The sequence below is a fragment of the Astatotilapia calliptera genome, chromosome 13, assembly GCF_900246225.1.
Source record: "Astatotilapia calliptera chromosome 13, fAstCal1.2, whole genome shotgun sequence".
NCBI lineage: Eukaryota > Metazoa > Chordata > Actinopteri > Cichliformes > Cichlidae > Astatotilapia > Astatotilapia calliptera.
The window spans coordinates 15,699,431-15,722,775 of record NC_039314.1 but is presented as its reverse complement, the minus strand read 5'-3'; the positions used below and the strand labels follow the sequence as shown (position 1 = coordinate 15,722,775).

Genomic DNA, 23,345 nt, shown 5'->3' with positions numbered 1-23,345 from the left:
CAGCTCATGTCTATGTTAAAAAAAAAAAGCCTTCAGTCAGTAAAAAGCCCACTCTGACACACACTCAGCCAGCAGTTCTGCTGCAGCACGGTAAGATGTCTTTTTCATTAAAATTTCACCGCAACAGGGAAACCCTTTGCGACCCTTTATCTACAAAAGAGCTATGCAAATGTACTTAGCGATGTTAGTTTGGAAAAAAAATACCAACTGGGTCCACTTAGAGCTTTTCCAGAGGCTTCAATCATATCACACGACTTTCATCAATGAATGCGGCTCTCTCTTGGTTGTCATGGAGATTAATCACTTGGCAGGGATGTTTTTGTTTTATTTACAATTTATTAATTTCAAATGAATCAAACTTTTCAGGTATCAACAGCAGCTATTAGGCGATTCACTTCACCCCCCCTTTTTTCTAAAGTGACTGGATTTTTCTTTTTATTTATGCTTATCTTGTTAGTTATCCTTTATTCATCCAGATATATTAATCCAAAATAGTGTGCTTGAGATTAAGATATCTATTCCAAGAGAGACCATGGCGTTATTATTTATAATACATAATCAATTACTGTGGCTGTGGCATTTGTTGTAGTTGTTGAAAGTAAGGCTATGAATCTGCTCCGCATAATTCATTTAATTATCTAGTAAGTGCCTGCACTTACTCAGTTCAAGAGTACATTTGTTTACAAAGTTGAGACTTTATAATAAATACAGTACAATATGACATATAATATAAAATTCGAATCCAATTGCATATAGACAAAACCTAATCATCTATTTAATATAAAATAGTAAATGTAAGTATTTTCAGAAGAATAACACAAGTATTTAGAAATTATCATTTGGTTTCATGGTCCAGCAGCTTGTATGAAAATTTAAAACAATTTAGGAGTGATAGATTACAGCTGCTGCCCAAACAGAGCCTTAAAAATCAATGAACCATAAAGATAATAAAATAAAATTTATTTGTACAGCACTTAATAAAACCAGCATTTACAAAGTGCTTCTCAAAAACACGCAATAAACAAACAATAAACGTAATTTTTTTTAAAAGCCCCCTAGGAATAAATTATAAAAACAATTTTCCATATCAATTATAAAAAACCACACGAGACTCAAGTGCAAGAGACAATAAAATATAATGTGACTCCATAGGAAATAATACATTTAACATAAAATGTAAAAGTTTAAAGAATGAAATGGAGATAAGCTAAGAATGTCAAAGATATAAAATCTATAATAAAAGCGCTACCAAGTGCTATAAATTAACACTGATGAAGACACTGAGGAAGCGAGTTGGACTTCCTCGGGCAGGTCATTTCACAGCTGAAGAGCCCTAACAGCAAATGCTCAATCACCTTTTCTCTTTAAGTGTGAGCGTGATGGGAAAAGTAAACAGGTTTCTGGGAGGATCTCAGGCTGTGCAACTGCAGCCAGGCCATGAATGTTTTTTTTTTTTTTTTTTTTTTTTGAATGTTTTTTAAAATAATAAGTTGAATATTAAAACCAGTTCTTAAAGTAAAGGGCAGCCAGTGTAAACAGTGTAACAGCGCCACTTGCTACACTGTAGCAGCAGGACTCGTTAACCTTGCTTATGTGTTTCTCAAGCACACCCAGGTTTCTGACAACTGATTGTACATGAACTGATAACCAAGGAAGGACTTGATGAGTAAATGGAGCGTTTCTGGACCAATGATAGGATTTTCTGTTTTTTTTCTGAGTTTAATTTTTTAGAAAATATAAGTCTGTGTATTTTACCATTCATTTAATACTAAGCTGTTAGCATAGTAGTGGAACAAAATATCATTTCTCTGTATAATGGTACCAAGAGACAGCATGTATATATAATTTTTTTAAAAACAAGATAGGACCTAGTATAGACCCCTGGGGGACTCCAGATTTTAGAATAGGGAGAGCTGTGGTCACCAGTAAAAAAACAAAACAAAAATAAAACTGTAGAGCTGTTCCAGATATACCAACCTGATGCTGCAGCCTCTCAGTCAAAAACGTTTTATGGACTGTTGCATCAAATGTTGCACTTAAGTCAAGCAGAACAAGGACAGAACATTCATCAGTGTCAGCAGTTTTTAAAATATCATTTGTGACGCTAATAGGCACCGTCTCAGTTCTGTGATGCTGTTTAAAACTGGACTGAAATTTTGAAAAGATTTTGTTCTCATGTAACTTTTAAAGATGCAGTGGACAACAATTTTTCTCCTGTGGCATCCAAAAAGGTGTTAACTAAGGTGTAATCTCACACGACTCTGCTAAGTGTCCCGGTAAGGGGCAGCATACATGACACCAGGCCCTAGAAATGGGATACCTAAGTGCAACACACCTACAACAAATGTTATGAATTATTCAAACTGTACTGTTCATGCTGTCAAAACTCATTATTGTATGTGAACTTAATCAAAACCTCTCAGTCTTAATAAAAATGAAACAAATTACCACAGTGCTGTCTGATTTCATGTGATTTTCATATGGAATAAAGTTAAAGCAATAGTTAATTACATTGTTATATCTTGATTGACAAACTGACAACCTTGCATTTTTCCCTTGTATCTACATTATAACAATGAAACACAGTTGGCTAAAATAGAAAAAAAAAACCACAGAAAAGAGTCAATGTTGATTGTTATCTGGATTAATGACAACACAAAAAGAGGTATGCGATGTGGTTATGTTGACTGTAGTTCTATGATACGTCTCGGTTGCGTTGTATAAAATGTTTTGATGCATTTTTTGGGGAAGTACAGCATTTGCACTTTGCCAGGCTATAGCGTTTGACTATATCTGCATAGCCTGCTGCAGTCTCAGCCCTAGAGAGGAGCAGTGAATGACAGCTTGTAAATGAAATGCTGGATTAACTGATGCCATCTTTATTTTATCCTGAAAGAAGTGTATTTGAGACCTTAATAAAGGCAGGCGTAAAGACAGGAAGTTGTTCGAACTGAACATGGACTCGTGCATGGAAATTATGTGATGTGATACAAGCAAGTGTGTGAAAGCAGCTGAGCTTAATCCACATATAGTGAAGCATACAGCAAGCATGCAAATGCGTATTTTTAATGCTACACACTCAAGCTGAATAAAATATTCATGTGTGCAAACAACAAATTTTCTAGCTGGTTGGACTCTGCTTAGTTTGTACTTCCTGCGTTCAACTAAAGCTAACTGTAGCCAGACACGAATACATGCAATCTCCCTGCTTTAATCTCAGCAACATTAATCAAACTGAAAGCAATGAAGAGCATGAAGAAAAATTACAGTGTGATTAACTTCTCTCTTGTAAGTCACATATTAGGAGGAAAACCTGAAGCTACTGCAGCAGGAATCGAGCAAAGGCCTGGCCGTGAACCCAGACAGATGTGATATGACAGTCACGGAGCAGTGAAGCAGAAAGTGAAAGGAAGGAACACGGGAACTGACAATTTTCATCTCGTTCTTTGAAGACAGAAAAGGAAATAAATGGCTGAGAAATCCTTGAGTCATAGTACTATAGGCTGTAATGCAATCTTATAAAAGCACTGTGAATACACTCCTGTGTCATGTGAGTGTTTTCCCTGGGTCTGATGCTTTGTGACTCAGAGGAAGAGATGTAATTGTGACGACCGCACAGATAAAGTGAAGTTCATTAACGAAACATTTTGGATTCTGTCATCCAGAACAGATGTGTGTATCCATGAGCCAGTCTTGGAGCCTAAGTTAATTGTCAGCTTATTAATTAATACTTTTTTAATGAATGTGTGCCATTACTAATGACTTTCTAGCAGTCTGTTTAAGGGGTCAGTCAATTGGTTCAGGTCTCCCTACAGATATCATTATATTAATGATGTTACTTAACTTTGGGCTGGAAAAAAGCAAACTGCAGAACTTTTCCCTTAAACTGTAACGTCCATTCAAGACTAATAGGTGGTATTAGTCCAGTAAATACGGACGATATCCAGGATACTTTAAGATTCAAAGAGCAGTCACAACAGCCGAGGAAAGCTGTGTTTGGCAGGATTGCTAAATAATGCACATGCTTCTAAAATGAGAGACAGAGAGAGAGAGCTTCACTCTGGGACAAGTCACACTAAGAGTACTTATAAATAATGATCGGGATCCTTTTCTCTGTCTTAAGTCATCATGCATGCAGTGACTTTTTTGCTCTGCTACCTATCACTTAGCAATGCAGCCTCTGTGCCAAATTACACTCGATCAATATCAATAATGAAACTCGTTCACAAACTCAGCAACCAAAGCTGGAAAATGCAAATAATCCACCTCCTTTGGGTGCTTTATGTCAAGTTGGCAGTCAGTGAAAGGAAACGATAACACCTTTTTGTTTTGTTGCTCATGTTCCGTGACCAACAACAATAATAAATGAATGACACAGGGCTTATTACACCTCTGGAAATGTATTTAAAGCAGATAGTGGTAAAATGTTCCTTACTAGATTTTATCTAGGCCTCTTTTTTTTCCTCTTTTTTTTTCAGATCTATCATCTTTGAACAGAAAGGCCCAGCAGATCCACCCTCTGGAGTGTTGTGTAAAGTTTTAATGCTTTAATAAAGAAGAGTGTATCTTCACAAACAAAGAGAGAGAGAGAGAAAAAGCTAAACATCACATTTTCCACTCCCCTGAGAGTGTGGGTCTGTTTCTGCTTCTTCCAGCAATAAATCAAAACCTGTCCCAGGTCCAGCGTCAGGTGATGCAGCCTCGCCGAGCCAAACAGCCGATCCTGCATTCACTGCAAAAGCCTTTTCAGATAAACACGAGGAAGGCTGAGATGGAAAGGTTATTCTTCTTCAGTTGGAAGTGTCTCCTCAGAGTGACAGACACCACCTCATTTTTCATGCCACGAGGAGTGATAAACAGCAATAAAGTACTTCTGCTCACAACGGCATGCCGTTGCTATAGTCACAGCCTCCCAAACACAATCCAGAGACCCTTTCACCTCTTACTGAATTCATTAACATAAGCGTATGCAAAAGAGCGTGAAGAAGAAGGTGGTATCTGAGCACATTCTGGTTAAGTGCATCGTAATTGCTCGGGTTATTTTCGCACCAGTTACTGAAACAAGTATGCTGGGATGAAAAAAAATACAGGTAGGATTTTCTTTGTGGTTCGCTCCAATGATCCTCTGATTAAAGGAAGTACTTCCAGAAAACAACAACAACAAAAAAAAGCACTCTCAACAAGCCACTTGGTAATAGATTTATTATACATGAATTAGCCCGAGGCTGGCCAGCTTAACAGCCCTCTCAGGCCTGTTTGAATTGTAAAACACACTGCCTGTCACGCTTTGTTTCCCTTTTTACTTTTCTTCCATGACAATGTACAAATAATGTTTTCCCCCCAAACAGTGTAGTCTGCAGGCTTAAGCTCAGGAAAACGGCACCGGCGCTGTGTGCGGAGAAACATTAATGGAGCAGAATAAAACGCACTTGCTACAGTTGAAACGCCCGTGAAAACGACACGTCAGACAGCCTGCTGTGTGTTCACGGGCACAAACAATAGATGCAACCGGGCATAAACATTTCCCATGCAAACATAAGCACTTTCACCACACTGGCTGCAGCTTCTTCGTTGTGTGAAACTTAAAGCTTGTATAGTGACGCCACTATCTGGTTATGCAGTGCATTACATCAATCGGGGGCCGACTGTGGAATTTCACCACTAGGTTAAGTGCGATTAAGCACACAAACTGCACTATGAAATGAACGTAGCTTAAATAGTTTTGGCATTAGTTTATTGTTAGGTAGTTCAGCTTTTTTATTTTTTTTGTGTAGTCAGCTACTGAAATTTTTTCTGTTTTACCTTTCCTTGTTTACTACTTCTTTACTACGACTATTAGGGTAACACCATATATATATATGTTGTTGTTCATTTTCAGAATAAAGTTGAAATGTGGAGAATAAAGTTGTCGTTTAAATTCAAACAACTGCTACAGCTGCCTTGTGCAGGTGAATTAGTAAAGGAACGTGATCAGCGATCTTATTGTGTCTCGCGATACATCATACTTTAACTGCACGAGGGTCTAACCATCGGTATCCTTGCATGTGCCATTTCAGTTATCACAAATGTGGTGTTTTCTTTTTAACCAAATGAGGCTTTCTGCCAACACATTCTGCCCCATCTCTGCAGCGTTCTTAGTCTTATCACAGCACTGTTTATGTGCTAAATAAAAGGTAAACTTAAAAAAAAAAAAGTTTAGCGCTCACAAAACTATACTTACGTAAAGCTGCAGAGAAAAAAAAGAGAGTTTTAGTCTTAGTCAGTGAGGTCAAATGTGTCATCACAACCAGTATCAGGTGGTTCTGGTGCGTGCATATTATGAGACTGGGATGACTACGTGACTGACTGTGAGTCAGTTTTTGATATGACTTGCAATAATGGACTTTTCAAATCTTGCTCAGCACAAATAGGAATCTTATTAGGCTATAATAATAGTAGTAGTAATAATAATAATAATAATCATAAAAAGACACGAACCGAAAACTGAAGAGTGAAAAATAAGTCAATGGACCACGTTTAAACAATGAACAACAAAAGTTAATAAACATGTATGTATATATATATATATATATATATATATATATATATATATATATATATATATACACACACACACACATATACTGTATATATACAAACTAACTCACAGCAACCGTTTCTTGGGGGCTCACACATTAGCAGCTGTAGTAATGATGACATCATCAACAAATGTCAAACAGGATTATTTCCTGCTTGTTGCAACACTTAGGCTATCTGGGCTTTCTGATATTGCAAATGTAAAATCATAGCAATTTATCATATGAGTGCTGTAAAGCTATTTTAGTTTTTAAGACCGTTAAACAAGGACCAGTCAGGTAAACTGAGTCAGATATCAACTTTTTTTGTGTTGCATTGTTAGAATTTCCTGAAATGTTCATTCATATAGTCAATTTGAGTGTATATTTTACATCTGATATACTTTTGGTTTTACATAGTTTTAATCAACTAAGCTTCAACTTCAGTGTAAAGCAAGTGGTAGTTTTCAAAATTATACTAGTACTTTTCTGTGTTTCTTTGGGTTTTTATTCCAACAAACCTAGTCAAAGAGAAGGTCAGTCCCCAGAATGGGATGTAAGTAACCTACAATCCCCATAAAAATAAGAGGCATGAATGGACACAGAGGCTTAAGACTTTAAGTTGGAGAGCAATTACCTGCTATTGTAAACAGGTCTGGAGGCATTTGCAGCAGTGGGGGATGGTAAAGCCTCCCTGTTAGAAATCATGAGCCAGAATTGTGCAAGATTTTTCTTAAACTTTGGGTCTCTGAGAATAGCACACTTTCTAGTCATTTATTAAAGCATTTAAGTGAACAACATGGTCATAAAGTTGTGACACCAATCTGTCACTAAAGCTTATTGACTGACTGAAAAAAAATTAACATTTAAAAAGGAAAAACTAGCATGTGTAAGCTGTGTAAAATGTAGATAAAAACAGAATGATTTTCAGATCTCATACACCCATATTTTATTCACAGAAGAGCACAGGGACGTATCAGCTGCTTAAACTGAGAAAATGGCAGCAACAAATGTGAAAACAGGTGGGACAGGGCCATGTTTTAGGCTGTGTATCACCCCCTCCCCTTTTAACAGCACTCCATAAATGTCTAGGAACTGGGGAGAGGAACTTCTGGGAAAGGACTGTTCTTCCAATCTTGCCTGATATAAATTCCATGTGCTCAACAGTCCTGGATCTTCTTGTATTTTTGTTGTATTGAACTGAAGGCAGTTCAGCACCCGGACTCTTCTACTTCAAAGCCATGCTGTTGTAATAGATCTAGGATGTGTGGGTCCTGGAAAGGACATCAGCTGGATGGAGCAAATGTTGCTAAAACCTGATTTCTGGAAGTGTCTCTGAGCTGATGCAATGACTTCCATGACAGAATCATGTCTGTTTTGAATGCAATACTGCCCGAGTGCCCAAAGACTATATAGCATCCAATACTGATTGCACACAGAGATTCCTCCAGATTTTAAAAATCTTTTGATGATAATGTTTTTTTTATTTAGATGATTTTTAAAATCTTTACAATTTTACCTTCGGGAATATTGTTCTGAAATTGTTCCACAATTTGTAAATGCAGATGTTTTATTTACAGATTAGTGAACCTCTGCCCATCTTTACTTCAGACAAACTCTTTTAAATATCCAATCTATTGTTGACTTTTTGCCAATTAACTTAATTAGTTAAAAATATTTCACCACCTGTTTCTTTCACAACTTTTTTAAACAATTGTTGCTGCCATCAAATTCAGAATGAGATAACATTTTAATAAAATAGTAAATTATTAAAAGATTTCTATGTTTTATTGTGAATAATATATGGTTTTAAGAGTTTTGACTTTGATTGCATTCTGTTTTACACAGTGCTTTTTTTGGTAATGGTAAGACTTTAAACCAACTTTAACTTTAAAACAAAATTATCATAAAAGAAAAAGAAGAATGAAACTATGAGGATGTGCAGAGGGGAAAATAAAACTCATTAAAATAATAAGATCTAGGCTATGATCACTACAACGCCCCCTTTAAAAAAATCTGTTTTTTGTGCCAGCAATGTCGACTGGGCTTACTTCATGCCTGAGAAACTGCCTGTTGAAGTTTAGTTTGAGTTGGCAGTTTGAGTTTAGGTTTGGCCCCTGCTGAAGAGACTTTTAGACGTTTATAAATTATTCCCAGGGGCGCTGTTTAAAACAAAAGCTGTAAAGTTAATGGTCAGCACTCTTTCTGACCATTTGACGGAAACGACAAATGAGGTCTACGTGCGAGACGTGTCCCCCATGTCATTCACAGGAATCGATCTTTCAACAGCTGTACAGTCATCGTCTTTTCCTCTGGGCTTTCGTGTGAAATTTCTGTTGGGCGGATCTTTCTTTATCGTTTAGTGGGATTTGTGTGGCAATCTTTACTTTACCTTTAAAATGACTAACAAATAGAGGAGTAAAAAAATAAAGAGTAGAAAGATCAGGAACTTCTGCGCGTATGCAGGATGGGGGTCGGGCTGTTGCTGCAATACCGGCAGAGGGGCTTTGCCTAATCATCAATGGGATCAGCAGTGTTACCAGGCAAGGCAGAATGCTGAGGACGTGAGCTGAATCGTCATTGGCTGAAAAATACGATGGGCGGGGTGTTCTTTTCGTGGGTATTTAAGGCTTTGTTCCATTGTTGCAGAGGTCTTCCAGCTGGTCTGGTTCAAGGGACGGGGCCACCATTCGAGGATACAATAGCACTTTAATTTTTTTGTTTTTAAGGATGTCTTGCAATCAGTCTCTGTACGGTAGTTTTCCTCCATCTCCATCGGAGGACAGGGGCTCACAGCGGCTGTCCTGGAGCAGTTTGCTTCACAAGCTGACAGAGCTGAAGGGACACAATCAGAGGGTGACAGAAGATCAGTACTGCAGGAGTGAATCTGGTGAGTGTCATTTGATCGAACTAACACTGTTCAAGAATATATATGTATAATTTCTGATTGTTTAAATGCATTTTGGAAAGAGAAACAGAGAACAAGAGAGAACGAAGTCTTAAAGTACCAAGAAAATATGCTTGTCAGTCTTTCTTCCACTTTGTTTAATGATTAGAAAACTTAAAAAAAAAGAAAGGTGAATCCCACACTGCTATATATTCCTTACTAACTTGTAGCTACTCCTTTGTTTCAGGATCTATGACAGATCTGTCAGAGTTAGACATCAGCTCCTTCTTCTATCCTCTGGAGGAGACCTTGGCTGCAGATGTTGTGACTGCCATTGCACATAGTCTCAGTGATGCATCGCACACCAGCTTGGATTGCTCCAAACTCATCCTCCCTGACTGCCTGCTACACAATATCAGCCAAGAGCTGCTCCACTTGGCCGCGATAGAGCCTTGTGGTCTCAGGGGAGCGCTCATCGACCTGTGCGTTGACATGGGGAAACAGGACTCCCCATGTACTGTGGATCAAATAGCAGTAGATCCATCCCTTGTCCCAACTTTCCATGTGACACTGGTGCTGAGGGTGGAGTCCAGTGGACTGTGGCCAAAAGTTCAGAAGCTCTTCAAAAGTAGCAAACCAGCACAGACATCCTCATCGTCTCCGAAGCACCACGACACCCTGAAGCTGAGCACGAGTTTCAGGGCTATCAAGAGGAAACTGTACAGTTCAGCCGCACTGCTGGTTGAGGAGTGCTGATCGCTGAGCACTCCTGTCTCTGATAAGCTGAACTCTAAAGAAACTGTAAAGAAGCTGCTAATTAATGCAAAATCTTAACAAAAGCACTCTCGAGACATAACAATGATGACCTGTCTGTGATGATGTATGACGGGGTTAATACTGAACTACCTTTGTCTCATAGCAGCTACTCATGTGGGTGCAGTGAAGATTAGTGTTTGCACATGGGTCAGTTTCATTCCTGTGAATGTGAAGCCACACCTATAAGGGAATGCCTTATGTATGTGACATTTAAATATACCAACGGACACTCGTTTTGTTTTGTTTTTTAACATGAGAGAATAAATTATTTTTTTATTAACTTTTTGTGTGAGTTTTATCTGTCTGTGTCCCATATCCACACAAATTCATACATGCTATGTACTGCAGTGCTGAGACAAAACAGTAAAGCAGCAGTATGTTGTATTTTATTTCTCTTGCACCAACCATTCAGTTATGTTACTGCTGTAAACAGATACTTCCAGCAGTTTTCTTAGAGTAGTCAGTACTTAATGACTTGACATCAGGGGTGTTAAACATGAGGCCCGGAGTCCAGAACTGCCCACCAAAGACTCTACTCTGCCCTTTGGATGGCATGGGAAATGTGAAGGAAGATATCAATTTTAGACTCTACCTCCCCCTTGGCCATTATACACCAAAATAATTAAGTACATAAATCACAGAAAGTGGGTTTAGTTTTTTAAAAAAGACAAAAAAAAGGAGAAGTATTCTGTCAGTTTTTTAATTTGTAGTCACAGGACAGTCTGCACAATGAGCTAACAGAACTTTTTCTATAATTTTACACATTTATTTCTTGCAATTGAATTTTTTTTATCATGTAGTAAAACTGAGCTATAATGTTGAAACGTCACTTGTTTCCTTATATTAAAATATCTTATGGCTTACATGTGTAGTTAAACTTTACACCGACAGAAAGAGGTGTTTCACTGGTTCAGCCCACTTAAGATCAAAGTGGGCTGTACGTGGCCCATAATGTAAAATTTGTTTGACATCCCTGCTCTACATGGAGTGGAGTAGTCAACAGGTGTAGTTAATGAAGTTAACCAACTTATCTTGAAGAAGAAACCTTAAAGATAACAGGGGAAACTGGCAGACACCAGTAAAAGTGAGATAGTACTGTCTGATAACGGTTATCATAGGAAATGTGTGAATGTTCAACAGTAATATTCAAAAGTCTTGAGGAACGCATCAGTTTTAAAAATGTTGTTTCCAACAACTTTATACATTTTAAAAAGGTTTTAAGCATTAGTTCGCCAGGTTTACTAAAAATCTTTGACATCGTTCAAGCATAAGAAAGGCACTTAACAGAATGACAAACCTTTAGTTGAACCTACAAAAAAAAAGTTACCATAGTTCGAAGGGCATAAAACTGTATTTTTGCAACAACAAGATGATTCCCAAAGAGCTATTAGCCAAATTCCTGGCGTAGCACAGCGTGGTGTGAAGTGTGGCCTTAAAAAAATTAAAAATCTGGAAAAGTAACAGGCCTGAAAAAGCTGCAGCAGATGAACAGCATCTGAAAGACCTGAGAGACCTTCAATTAGTTATTAATCAGTCAGCCACTTCATTTTTCAGCATGACAATGATCCCAAACACATCGCCAATACAGAAAAAGCATACTATTCCACACAATGGAGCACTCCATCAATCATTCATGGATTGGCCTCCCCAGATACTGGACTTCAACTTTGCTGAAGCAGTTTGGGATCATTTTGACAGAGAACATAATAAAAAAGCAGTCAACAATCAAAGAGCTTTGAACTACTTAAAGAAATGACAAGAAAGTTTGGTAAGAGCTCAGGCTGTGTTTAAGTTTAAAAGTGGCCACACCAAAAATTGACTTTGAAGCTTGTTAGAAATGTACAAACTGCTTTTGCTTATATATATATATATACATATATATATACATATATATATATATACACACAAATCATATTTCCATGTGTGTTTGCATCAGTTTCCCTGGAAAAATATGAAGAAATGAGAGGCTCAATACTTTTACGCAGCACTGTACATCATAATAAAACTCTCATTGGAACCAACTTATCTTGTGTGTGTCTGAACCTAAAGCCAACATTAGACAAGGTGTAAACCGGCGGTTCAAAGAGTGATGATTCACATGAAGTGAATGCGTCACGAAGCAGATGTGTCACCTTTTCCTACACATGTGAGAAGTTTGCCTTCAGGCCATCCAACTCCCAAAAAAGCTTTCCTAGGAATAGCAAACATGGAAAAAAAACAACCCACAGTTGTTTCCAAATGCTAGCCGAAGTGCAACTGAAACCTTAAAGTATAGTGAAGCAAGACGTCTAAAATAAAATTTAACACTGATTTTTTTTCCTTTTTTTTTTTTTTTAAACAAAAACAAAACCACAAAACACAGAGGACACAAATCTCTACTTTCCCAGAGCGAAACTCGTCTGTTCACCCACCACAACCAGCTGAAGGCCGGTTGCTGACTCCCGAAGGCCTTTTACATCCAGCTTTTAAGTGTTTCTGTGGTATTTTTTCCAGATTTCCCACCAAAGTCACAAACATATGACACAAACAGCATGACTGATCAGTTGCAGTGATGGTCCTAGAATAACATTATGCCATCAGAGAAACAGCAAATACCAAAACGGGGGATATTGTGATGCTATAGGTCATCATTCTCACCCCCATATCTACTACATACACTGCAGCACACAGTTTAAGCAGTTTACAGAAAATCCAACGAGGACGTCAAAACTGTAAACGTGGAGAAATAACTGAAAATTAAAAATGTAAAGGTTTTGAACTGCGATTCCAGTTTCCTGTGAACGCTACATTTAGGCACACTCAGAAACCCGCTTTTATACCCTGACTTACATAGTGTAAAGTTTGAATTTGGGACACAAAAACTGACTTACTATTGAAGCACATAAGCGAGTGTGTGTACGTGTATGTATGATGTAAAACAAAAGGCATGCACCAGTCAATCATTGGACAATTTTAATTCAAAGAAACTTTTATACAATTTTAGCATGTTAATTTAATAAATATGGTTTACTTTCATTTGTGCAACAGTTTACAGTAATTATGATCCAACAGGCTACAAGCAAATCCACTTAACAATGTAAATGACTTCAATAACCCCTGCACTGTTAAAAGTAAAATGAATATTTACATTGGTAAAACTACAAAAATTACACGCTTTCCTTGTGAGTGGCTCAGACATCTGTCTATGACAAGGCCATCGGGTTTCTCAAAATATTTAAGAAAAAGAAAACGATTGGGACAGAGGAAGCTAATCTTAGTAGCTTTGCGTACCGACAACAATGCTCTTACTTTTCAGCACGACTACCCGGCCGCCTCTCACCACTGTAAAGATTCTAGCAAGACAATGTCAGCAGTGAACTCAAAGCTTCTCACAGTTCTACAGGAAGTCAATCTACACCGAGGCGCAGAGAGGTTCCCTGATGAGGTCTGCTGCCCACTACACGTAAGGCATTTTTTGATTCTCTTGGTTTGCTGCAGAAATGTGGTCAAATTTGAGTGGGCTCCGACCGATTTCTTCTAATTAGATTCAAGTACTGACGAACCTGAGAAAACCAAGAGAATAAATCACAGTTATACAGCCATTCATATCACAGGATAATCACTTCAATGTTATATATATTTAAGTTTCTTAAAAATATCATTCATTATCACTATTACTCAGTAACATTCACCATGAGTGGAAAGGTTAAATTATACAGATAATTTTGCATGTTTTCACCAAACCAGCTACTGTTACTTTACACCTGGTCACTCTTTTTGAATTGTAGTTCCTACTTTAAAAGGTGGAACGTTAATTTATAGGGATGTTTCCTTAGCTCAATATGGCTAAACAATCACAGTCAAAGACAGATTTCTTTCATTTACTGCAGGAGCTTTTTTTTAAACCATGCAGAAAAACTGTGACACATTGTTTAAATTGCACTTGTTTTCCTTATATTAAGACATCTTAGGGAATAAAGGGGTAGTTAAACTTCTTTACACTGACAGGAAGAAGAGTGTCACTCATCCGGCCCACTTAAAATCAAAGTGGGCTGTATGTGGCCTGCGATGTAAATTGATGTAAATCCCTGCTCTTGAATATCTGGTATCAGTCCCTGACACAGCTCGATTATCAAGCCACGCAAAAACAAGGTGTACTGACTGATTCTTGTAAGATATTAAAAATAAATTTAAAACAGCATTCTGAGTGGCTGGAGTAATGGGGGATGTGTCAGATAAAACATGCAAAAACTCTGAATTCTTTCCAGTCCATATACGGCATCCTGTAGTACTCATACTGTATGCCACAGACAGCAACGTACCCATATGTGCAGAAGTGTTTTCTAGCCATCCAATATGACTTGAATCTCAGATAGTCTGGAACAGCTGGGAGTCCCCATCCTCTGTGCTCTCTGGTACAACTCAGAATCCCCGAAGTAACGAGCACGATACAGTAAGCCTTCCTCTGAAAGTACAAGAAGAGAATTTGTCAGTACAATTCACATTAACTGGTTCAAAATCAGGCAGAACTTAAGTGTTAAACATAGAATAAAATATGGATTTAGGCTCCTGGTTTGAAGTGCGAAGCCAACTCCCAACAGCCAGCAGGGGGAGCTTTCCTCCTGGTCTGGTTCTGCTCTGTCATCCCAGTAAATACTTTTCTGACGACTTGATTACCTCAATTGCTAGGCTAAAATCTAACTGAATAAATCCTGAAGTTCATTTTGTAAACTATGATCCCATTCGGAGTTAAAAAAGATAATACAGGGTCGTATAGTGTCCTTGGTTTCACACGGGACGCACTCGGTTTCCAAACACCAAGGCAGCAATAACAGCTCAAACCCAAGGCTGCAAAACAGGAATCCTCCGACCTCCAGGTGACGTCATGGTGGCTACATCTATTTTTTATACTGGTGTTAAATTGCTCAGTTGGACGTTGTTTTAAAGAACTTGGGATGTTAACCAAACAAGCTCAAGCACTACAAGGTGACATAAAATATTCAATGAAGAAAAGAAAATGAAATGTAAACAATAAGAGTTAATCTTTAAAGCCAAATTTGAAGAAAAAAAGAATAATTCCACCCTAAAAATGTGAAAATCTTCCAGTTTTCTTCTTGTTTCGCATCAGATCTTGAATCAAATAATTACTTCAAATATTTAAACTCCGGCAATGTAAAACTCAATAATAATCATAGCTAATGCTGTAAACTCACTCTGCTGCTTCTCCTTCCAACAGTTGTTTCTTAGATTGGAGATGTAGTCTTCTTCTACACTTCTCTCCACAGTCTTCAGCATATTTCCAGAATATTCCTCATTGAAACGTTCTCCCACATAAAAAGGCACCTTCAGGCTTGATGTATGCCTTTTGTGGATATGTCCTGCTGACCTGGTATAGAAACATGTATAACTGAGGGTGTGACAGATGTTCAGACACTTTTGCACAACCTCATTAACCAATGCACCACTTACGGGCGGTAGCTAAGGCTGTATGGAGGCTGGGTGACCATCATCTGACTGAGAGCTGAAACAATGATGAGGATTAAGATGGGCATCAGCTGGACAAACAGAGCCAGACCTCCCTGTGAAGAGAGGAAAAAACAAAAATGGACTGATTAGTTTTTAACCACAGATCAGACACTAAATCAGGTGGTATAAATATCAAGTGTATTGAAGGTCTTACAAGGTTTAAGCTTGTACTCACATCTCTCTGTTGTTCTCGTCTTTCTTGCCTATTATGGTGTGCAAAGTGCATTCTTCCATTTCTGTAAACATGTACGTTACCTGCAAAATTTGAACACATCATGATTATGAAACTGCGCCTCTTGGATATGTAAAATGCAGTCCAAAGCATACTCAAACTTTCTGCCTAATCACTTATGGCATTCTCATGCTCAACCACAGAGAAGGATGTTCTGTTATTTTTAACAACTGGTCCAAGGAATCATGTTATTTGGTGAAACCGGTCTGGTGTTCATGACATCATCTCTCCTAATTATACTGCAACACAACTTGAGCAACAATTACAGAGAAAGTCAGAGAAAGCATCTCTTCAGCAATCAACTAGCACATAACTAAACATTACAGAGGAGCCGACCACATTTATGGAGAAGTGATGAATCAGTAGCGGTAGCTTGTTGGCAGTGTGCGGGCAGTTACGGAAGCCCGCTACCTGCAGAAAGTGTCTGTTGACAGATGAGGGCAGTGTGAAAAATATGTGGTACAACCGGTCTGGGGGCTACTCTTGCTTGTGCTCTTCTTGGTCTGTAAGCAAGCTGAAGTAATAACACACAAAGAGCTGATGTGAATCCGAGTGTCCACTGGAGCTGCTGTTTGTGCATTTCATGCTGTGCTTTGTGGCCTTTGATGGCTTTTTTGCAATTCCCATTCCTCATGAATGCTGCTGTCTCCCCCTTCCTTGTTACAGCCCACTCAACACAGCGTCATCGACATCAAGCACAGTGCAGTTGGGATTTTGGAGAACTAAACATGAACACGTTTGTCCTGGTTTAAAAAAAAAAAAAAAACCTCCCAGGAGGGTCTCTGAAGGCAAAAACCTCCCCAAACTCCAAACTCTTCATATGCTAAATGATAAAGCAGCAGTGCTATAAAGATGTACCCAGGTCCGTTTGTGCCGGTGTCAGCCTGCATTTTCTTGTTGTGGAGGATGAAAATGATGCATGGTCAACAAATGCGTAGATTCACACAATAAGCTGGTTTGCAGGTTCCTCCTTCACTGCCTCCATACAGACACTTTGGTGGTAAGGACAGACAATGGTGAAGGTGAAACGATCCTCGATGATTACCAAGAGTTTTTCAAACCTTTCAACTCAACTCATTTCTAACACATGTAAGCATCTAAAACCAGCTGAATATGCTGGCTTTCAGTCTGGAGTGATTATCTTTCTGCATTTAGAAAGGTAATCTGGGAAGCTGCTTTGTAAAACTGCCAGATATGAGGGAAGATTACATATTATGGTTATGTAATAACCACTAGCTGACTCTCGTGTTGTGCAGAATTTCTAAGATCCCTTGCTTGCTTTGATAAGAGTGTATCAAAACACGCCAAACATCTTTACTGGGATGTTATTATTCCTTTGAGCTCTACTTACTTGTTGGAAAGCCTCCACCAAAGAACATGTTAAAGAGGTCCTCGGGTGAGATATCTGCTTCAAACTCATGATGGTGTCTGTGTCTGCTCGGGTGCGTTCTCTCCTCGCCATACTGGTCGTACTGCCTTCGTTTCTCAGCGTTACTCAGAACAGCATATGCATTACCAATAGCTGCAAGACACACAGAAGATCACCACCGTTATGCACTTTCTGAATCTTTGTGTCCATGTCTTTCCCGTAAATAACTTTTAATTTACCTTTAAATGCTTCTGTGGCTCCTGGTGCGTGATTTTTATCTGGGTGAAATTTCAGAGCGAGCTTTCTGTAAGCCTTTTTAAGGTCCTCCTCAGAGGCAGTCTTTTCCACTCCTAGGATTTGATAGTAATCTTTACAGCTCTTAATCCTGCAGGAAAAAAATGATACAGCAGAGATTGTTAGGAGACTACACACGATAAATAAAATAAAACACTATAAACACAATATGTAGTTAGAGCTACAGAGATGTGACTGAGTCTTACACTATGTGGATTTTATGATGCTTATTTTTTTAATTTCCGCAAATAATAATAAAAAAATATATATATTTACAACATTCACATCCCCAGTTTGAGCTCTCTCTCTCTTCAGATCTAACTACTTTAACTTTACATGAACCATCATTTCTACCTGCTTTGCCATCTTTAGGGACTGATATTGACACCGGTGCAACTACTGACATTGCTTATGGGTCCGATACTTTTATCACTTCTCTTATTGATTCTAGATCAATTTTCTGTAGAGGGGGGAAACAGATTTGCACATCACTTGGGTGTGTAGAAGACGTCTGTTTGACGTCACTGTTTTGCAAAAAAACATGTCAGCATTGATAAAATAATAATAATAAGTCTGGAGCAATGTGATATAGATGGATTAGATAATGTGGTCATCACATCCCAGTAGTAATGATATCTTGTCATCCTAAACCTAAACCTGTTGACCTATTGGTCAACTAAATCTGCTGGACTGAGTGATGTGTGAAATACAGTCACTGCACACTTTATGAGGGCCACCTTGCTGAATGGGATGTCTTTTTGCCTTCAGAGGTGCCTTAATTCTTTTACGGCATGGGTATTGGAAAACATTCCTCATGATTTTGTTCCATATTTACATGACAATATCAAAGTTGCTGCAGATCTGCTGGCTGTACATCCATGATGTGACTCTCCCATTTCTCCGCATCCCAAAAGTGCTCTATCGGATAGAGAGCTGGCGATCATTTGAGTACAGTGAACTCACTGTGAGACTACTTTGAGATGATGTGAGCTTTGTGGTCTGAGGTCATAAAAGCATGGGCATGGTTAGCAACAACACTCAGGCAGGGTGTGGCATTTAAAGGATGCTCAATTGGTTCGAAGGAGGCCAGAGCATCCCATGAAAATATCCCCCACAATGAAGAGCCTGAACTGTTGATACAAGGCAGGTTAAATCCATGCAGTTTATGCCAAATTTTGACCCTAGCATCCAAATGCTGAGATTCATCACACCAAACTGCATTTTTACCAATTTTCTTCTGGCCAATTTTGGTGAGACTGTGTGAATCTTGGCCTCAGTTTGCTGTTCTTAGCTGACAGGAGTGACACCTCAATGGTGTCGGTTCGATGCGTTCTGCCTATAGAAATGCTCTTCAGCATACCTTGATTTTAATGAGAGGTTATTTGAGTTATTGCTGGAAGAAGTCTAGCCAATCTCAATCACACTCAAGCTCAGTGGATCGGCAGTTTCTGAAATACTGAGACCAGCCTGCCTGGCACCTAAAACCACTCCACATTCAAAGTCCCTTGAACCACACGTCTTCCCTATTCTCCTGCTCAGGTTACACTTAAAGGGGTCGTCTTGGACATGTCTACATAACTAAATGCACTAGGTTGCTGCCATGTCATTGGCTGTTGAAATCCTTGCATTTGCCAGCAAGTGTACCTAATAAACTGGTCAGGTAGCGTATATTCACTATAATCACACTGACTTTTTGATAAACGTCAAGTGATATCGACGTCAGCCAGCTCTACCAGCATTTTCACTGCAACAAAGGGAGCACATAGACGCGAACTGACTTTTTAACGGCCTCCAGCTGCTCGGCTGTGTAGGACTTTCCCGAGTCCGCCGTCGCTTGTGCGGACACTTCGGGCTCCTCTCTGCCGCCGCGGTGTCTCATAGCGGGTCCTTCTCCGTTCACATGACTGCCGTTCTCCTCCGGAGGCTTTCCATTCTGCGCTAAAGACTCCAGTAAGTCTGTGAAAAGACAGAGGAGACATTATCGACGGTTGCCACCTGAGTTCACGTTTCCTATGTCGTTAATCCTACCACGGTTAGCTACTTGTTAGCATCCCAGCTGCTACGAAGACCACTCTATAAGGGATAAAACTGCGAATACCGACTAATCGTCCACTATGTTGAAGAAACCAAACGTATTAGAGAAACGCGACTCTAGGCTGAAAAACTACAAATACCAGTGTCGGCTAGCAGCTGGTGTAACGTTAATGCTAGCATTAGCTGCTTCGGTTTCACAGCGACGGCCTAGCACCCATGATTTAAAAAAACCCCAATCACTTCCCAAACAGGCATTTATTCGACGTACTTTTGGCTTGCTCTGTCGGAAACAGGCGTTGTGCCTTCTCCAGGAACTTTCTGGCTTTATCCGGCTGGTTGTTACTGACTGCATTTAGGGCTATTTTAATGCACCGCTCCGCTTCGTCCTTGTTTGAGTCCATCGCGACACAGCGGAAATGTTTACTTGCCCTGGGACGCAGGGGGATGTCGACAGCAAGCTTATCTGTCCGGTAAATAAGACGTCAGAGGAGTTTCTTTGAACCTCCAGCATGTGCTTCATGAACACCCGGTAAAGTCTTTTGCCGTGTACACCTTATAGATTACAATGCGCTAATCCTCCTGCAGGACCCTCAGCCATAGTAGCAAGTTTTTCAAAAGTAGAAAATGGCCTTGGTAGCTGCACGCAGCAAGTCAGTTATATTTGTCAAACGTGACCTTTTGCGGTTTCTAGCGAATGGCACTATTGTAACCGAACAGGGGAACCCACCATCAAAGAAGCGATGGAGGAAAGGTAAGGAGAAGAAACCACCCTCATGTACTGATGATGTGTCGTGGGAGGAGAGGCTGGCAGATGTGGTCACCCCTCTGTGGAGGCTGAGTTATGATAAGCAGCTTGAGCTCAAGCAACAGAATCAGGAGAAGATCCTGTCCCAGCTCTCTGGGCATCTTTCTGGCGACTCACCTGTCAGGGATAAACTCAGCTTTCCTGTGCTGCCTGTTCTGCCCTCACCAGTGAGAGATGGCTACCGCAACAAGTCCACATTTTCAGTCAACAGAGGAGTGGATGGCAATCCGAAGACGGTTGGATTTTACATGGGCACGGGCAGGAAGGGGAACATCGTCTGTGTCAGCGGAGACCACCTGCTCAACATGCCACAGAAGCACAAACTGGTGGCCAGGTGCTACCAAGACTTCATCCGCCTGTCCTCACTGGAGCCCTGCCTGCTGTTCCACACCGGGGGTCACTGGAGAGAGATCACAGTGAGGACCAATAAAGAGGGCTGCACCATGGCCATCGTGTACTTTCACCCACAGAGCCTCACCCCAGCAGAAGTGGCCGTCCATAAGGCGGAATTGGTGGATTACTTCACGCAGGGTCCTGGATCGGTCTGTCAGCTGGACTCGCTGTACTTCCAGGAGAGCAGCATGACTCGGTGCACCCATGAGCAATCTCCCTACCAGCTTCTGTATGGTCAGCCACACATATATGAGGAGGTAACCTCACAGAGATTTCATAATCCCTTGTCCAGCTGCACAGACACTGTTCAAGTGCTTGCTCTCATGAATAATTTCATGTATATTTTAATTCAGATTCACTGCCAAAATAGGAAACAAAAATAGGTAAATGTGCACATTTAAACACTTAAATTTAAATAAAGTGTTTGAAATCTGTTATTCTTTTATTCTCTTGGCTATATAATGTCTTAACACGATCCATTCCCGCACAAAAGAATCGGAGAATATTGGAAAAACATTACTGAAAGCTGGTGTCAGTTGCCTCATGCAGAGCTGCACATCATTCAGTACTTGTTTGTGCATGTTTCAGTAAGTCGCTGCACATATTTTCCTAGCAAAATATGAAGAAATTAGGGTTGGCTCGAGACTTTTGCACAGTAATGTATCTAAGGACATGTAAATGAGGCATGTAAGAGCATTATTTGTAATAGCAAAGTTATCATAGCAAGGCAATAGGGAGAAGCAGAAGGGAAGAAGTAATATTTTTGAGGTTAAGAATAGGCCATGTAGGAAATTCAGCTTATTTACAGCTGTGGAAGTACTGGGAAAACCCCCCACAAGATACATCACGGAAGCAGTGGAACATGTATGACTAAAATGTAAGTCGGCCATTCCCAAAGCCAAGAGTACTGTGTCTCATTAAACACCAGAAAATCCAGCGGAGCCCATCAAGCCCTGAATCTTCGCCCAAATTAATACAAGAGAAAGAGATGTATTTCCTTGAAAACTTTATTAAATAACATAAACAACACAGACTGTTGTCTATAAATTCCTAATGTTACGCAGTCAGACACAAGGTGCTAAGGCCAGTGTGTGACCCGACTGCTCCTGGAAGACAGAAATGTCAATTCAAGAGCTGTAACTTTAGGTCAGAGTAATGACTAATATCACAACTTAACCACCTAATATTACCAGTTTTGTTTCACTTTTTATATAAATAAGTATATTTTCATACATTTGTAATGAACTTAGTATATTAAAACTGAGTTTCTGTTATTACTGTGGCCCACCTGCAGTATCTTCGTGGCCCACCAGGGGGAACTGTCTCTTTAAAAAAGACAGGAGTCATTATTCAAACTTAGCAATGAAATATAAAACTGTGTGTTTTTGTGTGTACAGCCATTGCTCCCTTTCATTGCATCCCTTGCAGGCTTGCATTTTGAAGTCTTGTACCACTACTCTAGCCAAGCAGGTGGCAGTAATACACCTTCATGTTGGTTGTCAGTTGCCATAAAACAATAACATTAGCTTTACTTATAAAACCATCCTTATAAACATTGAATTTATGTAGGCAATAGAGAAGAGTGGGTAGCTACTGTTTAATATGTTTTTACCTTATGATTGTTTTTTTTCATTGCTCCTCTGTCATCTTGTGATTCTCAGATACTGGACTTCAAGTTCCGCATCTCGGCCGACGCCTTTTTCCAGGTGAACCAGGCAGCTGCTGAAGTCCTCTATGCCACAGTGAGAGACCTTTGTGTCCCAAACACTGAGGAGGATGGAGGGCAAACAAAAGCCGGCAGCACTCTTCTAGATGTGTGCTGTGGGACGGGTGCCATGGGAATCACTATTTCTCCCAGAGTGGACAAAATTATTGGTATAGAGCTCATAGAACAGGCAGTGGAAGACGCTAAACACAACGCAGCTCTCAATAATGTGTTAAACTGTGAGTTTATCTCTGGGAAGGCAGAAGCTGTGCTTCCTGGCCTTATATCTCAGCTGAGCTTCGCAGGCAGATGCCTTACAGTCGTGGTAAATCCTGCTCGAGCCGGCCTCCACCACAGGGTTGTCCGGGCTTTGCGAAACCAACCGGCTATCCGCAGGCTGGTCTACGTTTCTTGTAAACCAGACGGAGAAGCTATGAGGAACTTCAAGGAACTTTGCTGTGATCCTAACTCACAGAAGAAACTCACAGGAGAAGCATTTTCACCAACTCTGGCTGTGCCCATTGACTTGTTCCCACATACCCCTCATTGTGAAGTGGTGATACTTTTCGAGAGGTAGCAAATAGTTTTTGTTCAAAGGTTGGCCTTAACCCTGAAAGCTTGTAAGTAGAGGAATAATGATGTACTGTATTTTAGATGATAAAATAAATCGTTGCGCATCCTATACTCATGTTTGACCCACGTGTTCTCAATTGTTTGCTTTCAGGACTCTGTGCTACCAGTGCAACAAGTT

General features: G+C 39.7%; 3 protein-coding genes across 3 annotated transcripts; 2 read left to right on the top strand and 1 right to left on the bottom strand.

Annotated features, from left to right (window-relative positions):
• Window positions 1-8,859: 8,859 nt before the first annotated feature.
• On the top strand, window positions 8,860-10,537 carry LOC113035061 (DNA damage-inducible transcript 4 protein-like). The gene is made up of 2 exons (XM_026190322.1): window positions 8,860-9,444; window positions 9,689-10,537. The coding sequence occupies exons 1-2, from the start codon at window positions 9,285-9,287 to the stop codon at window positions 10,195-10,197; spliced, it is 669 nt and encodes a 222-aa protein (XP_026046107.1). The 5' UTR covers window positions 8,860-9,284; the 3' UTR covers window positions 10,198-10,537.
• Window positions 10,538-13,194: 2,657 nt separating this feature from the next.
• Window positions 13,195-20,167, bottom strand: dnajb12a (DnaJ heat shock protein family (Hsp40) member B12a). Its single transcript, XM_026190036.1, has 9 exons — window positions 19,960-20,167; window positions 19,436-19,613; window positions 17,603-17,748; window positions 17,346-17,516; window positions 15,938-16,017; window positions 15,706-15,815; window positions 15,450-15,622; window positions 14,559-14,701; window positions 13,195-13,799 (listed from the first exon to the last, which is right to left on the bottom strand). The coding sequence occupies exons 1-8, from the start codon at window positions 20,090-20,092 to the stop codon at window positions 14,580-14,582; spliced, it is 1,113 nt and encodes a 370-aa protein (XP_026045821.1). The 5' UTR covers window positions 20,093-20,167; the 3' UTR covers window positions 13,195-13,799; window positions 14,559-14,579.
• Window positions 20,168-20,300: 133 nt separating this feature from the next.
• trmt2b (tRNA methyltransferase 2B) lies at window positions 20,301-23,278 on the top strand. The gene is made up of 2 exons (XM_026190035.1): window positions 20,301-21,146; window positions 22,551-23,278. The coding sequence occupies exons 1-2, from the start codon at window positions 20,316-20,318 to the stop codon at window positions 23,169-23,171; spliced, it is 1,452 nt and encodes a 483-aa protein (XP_026045820.1). The 5' UTR covers window positions 20,301-20,315; the 3' UTR covers window positions 23,172-23,278.
• Window positions 23,279-23,345: the final 67 nt, after the last annotated feature.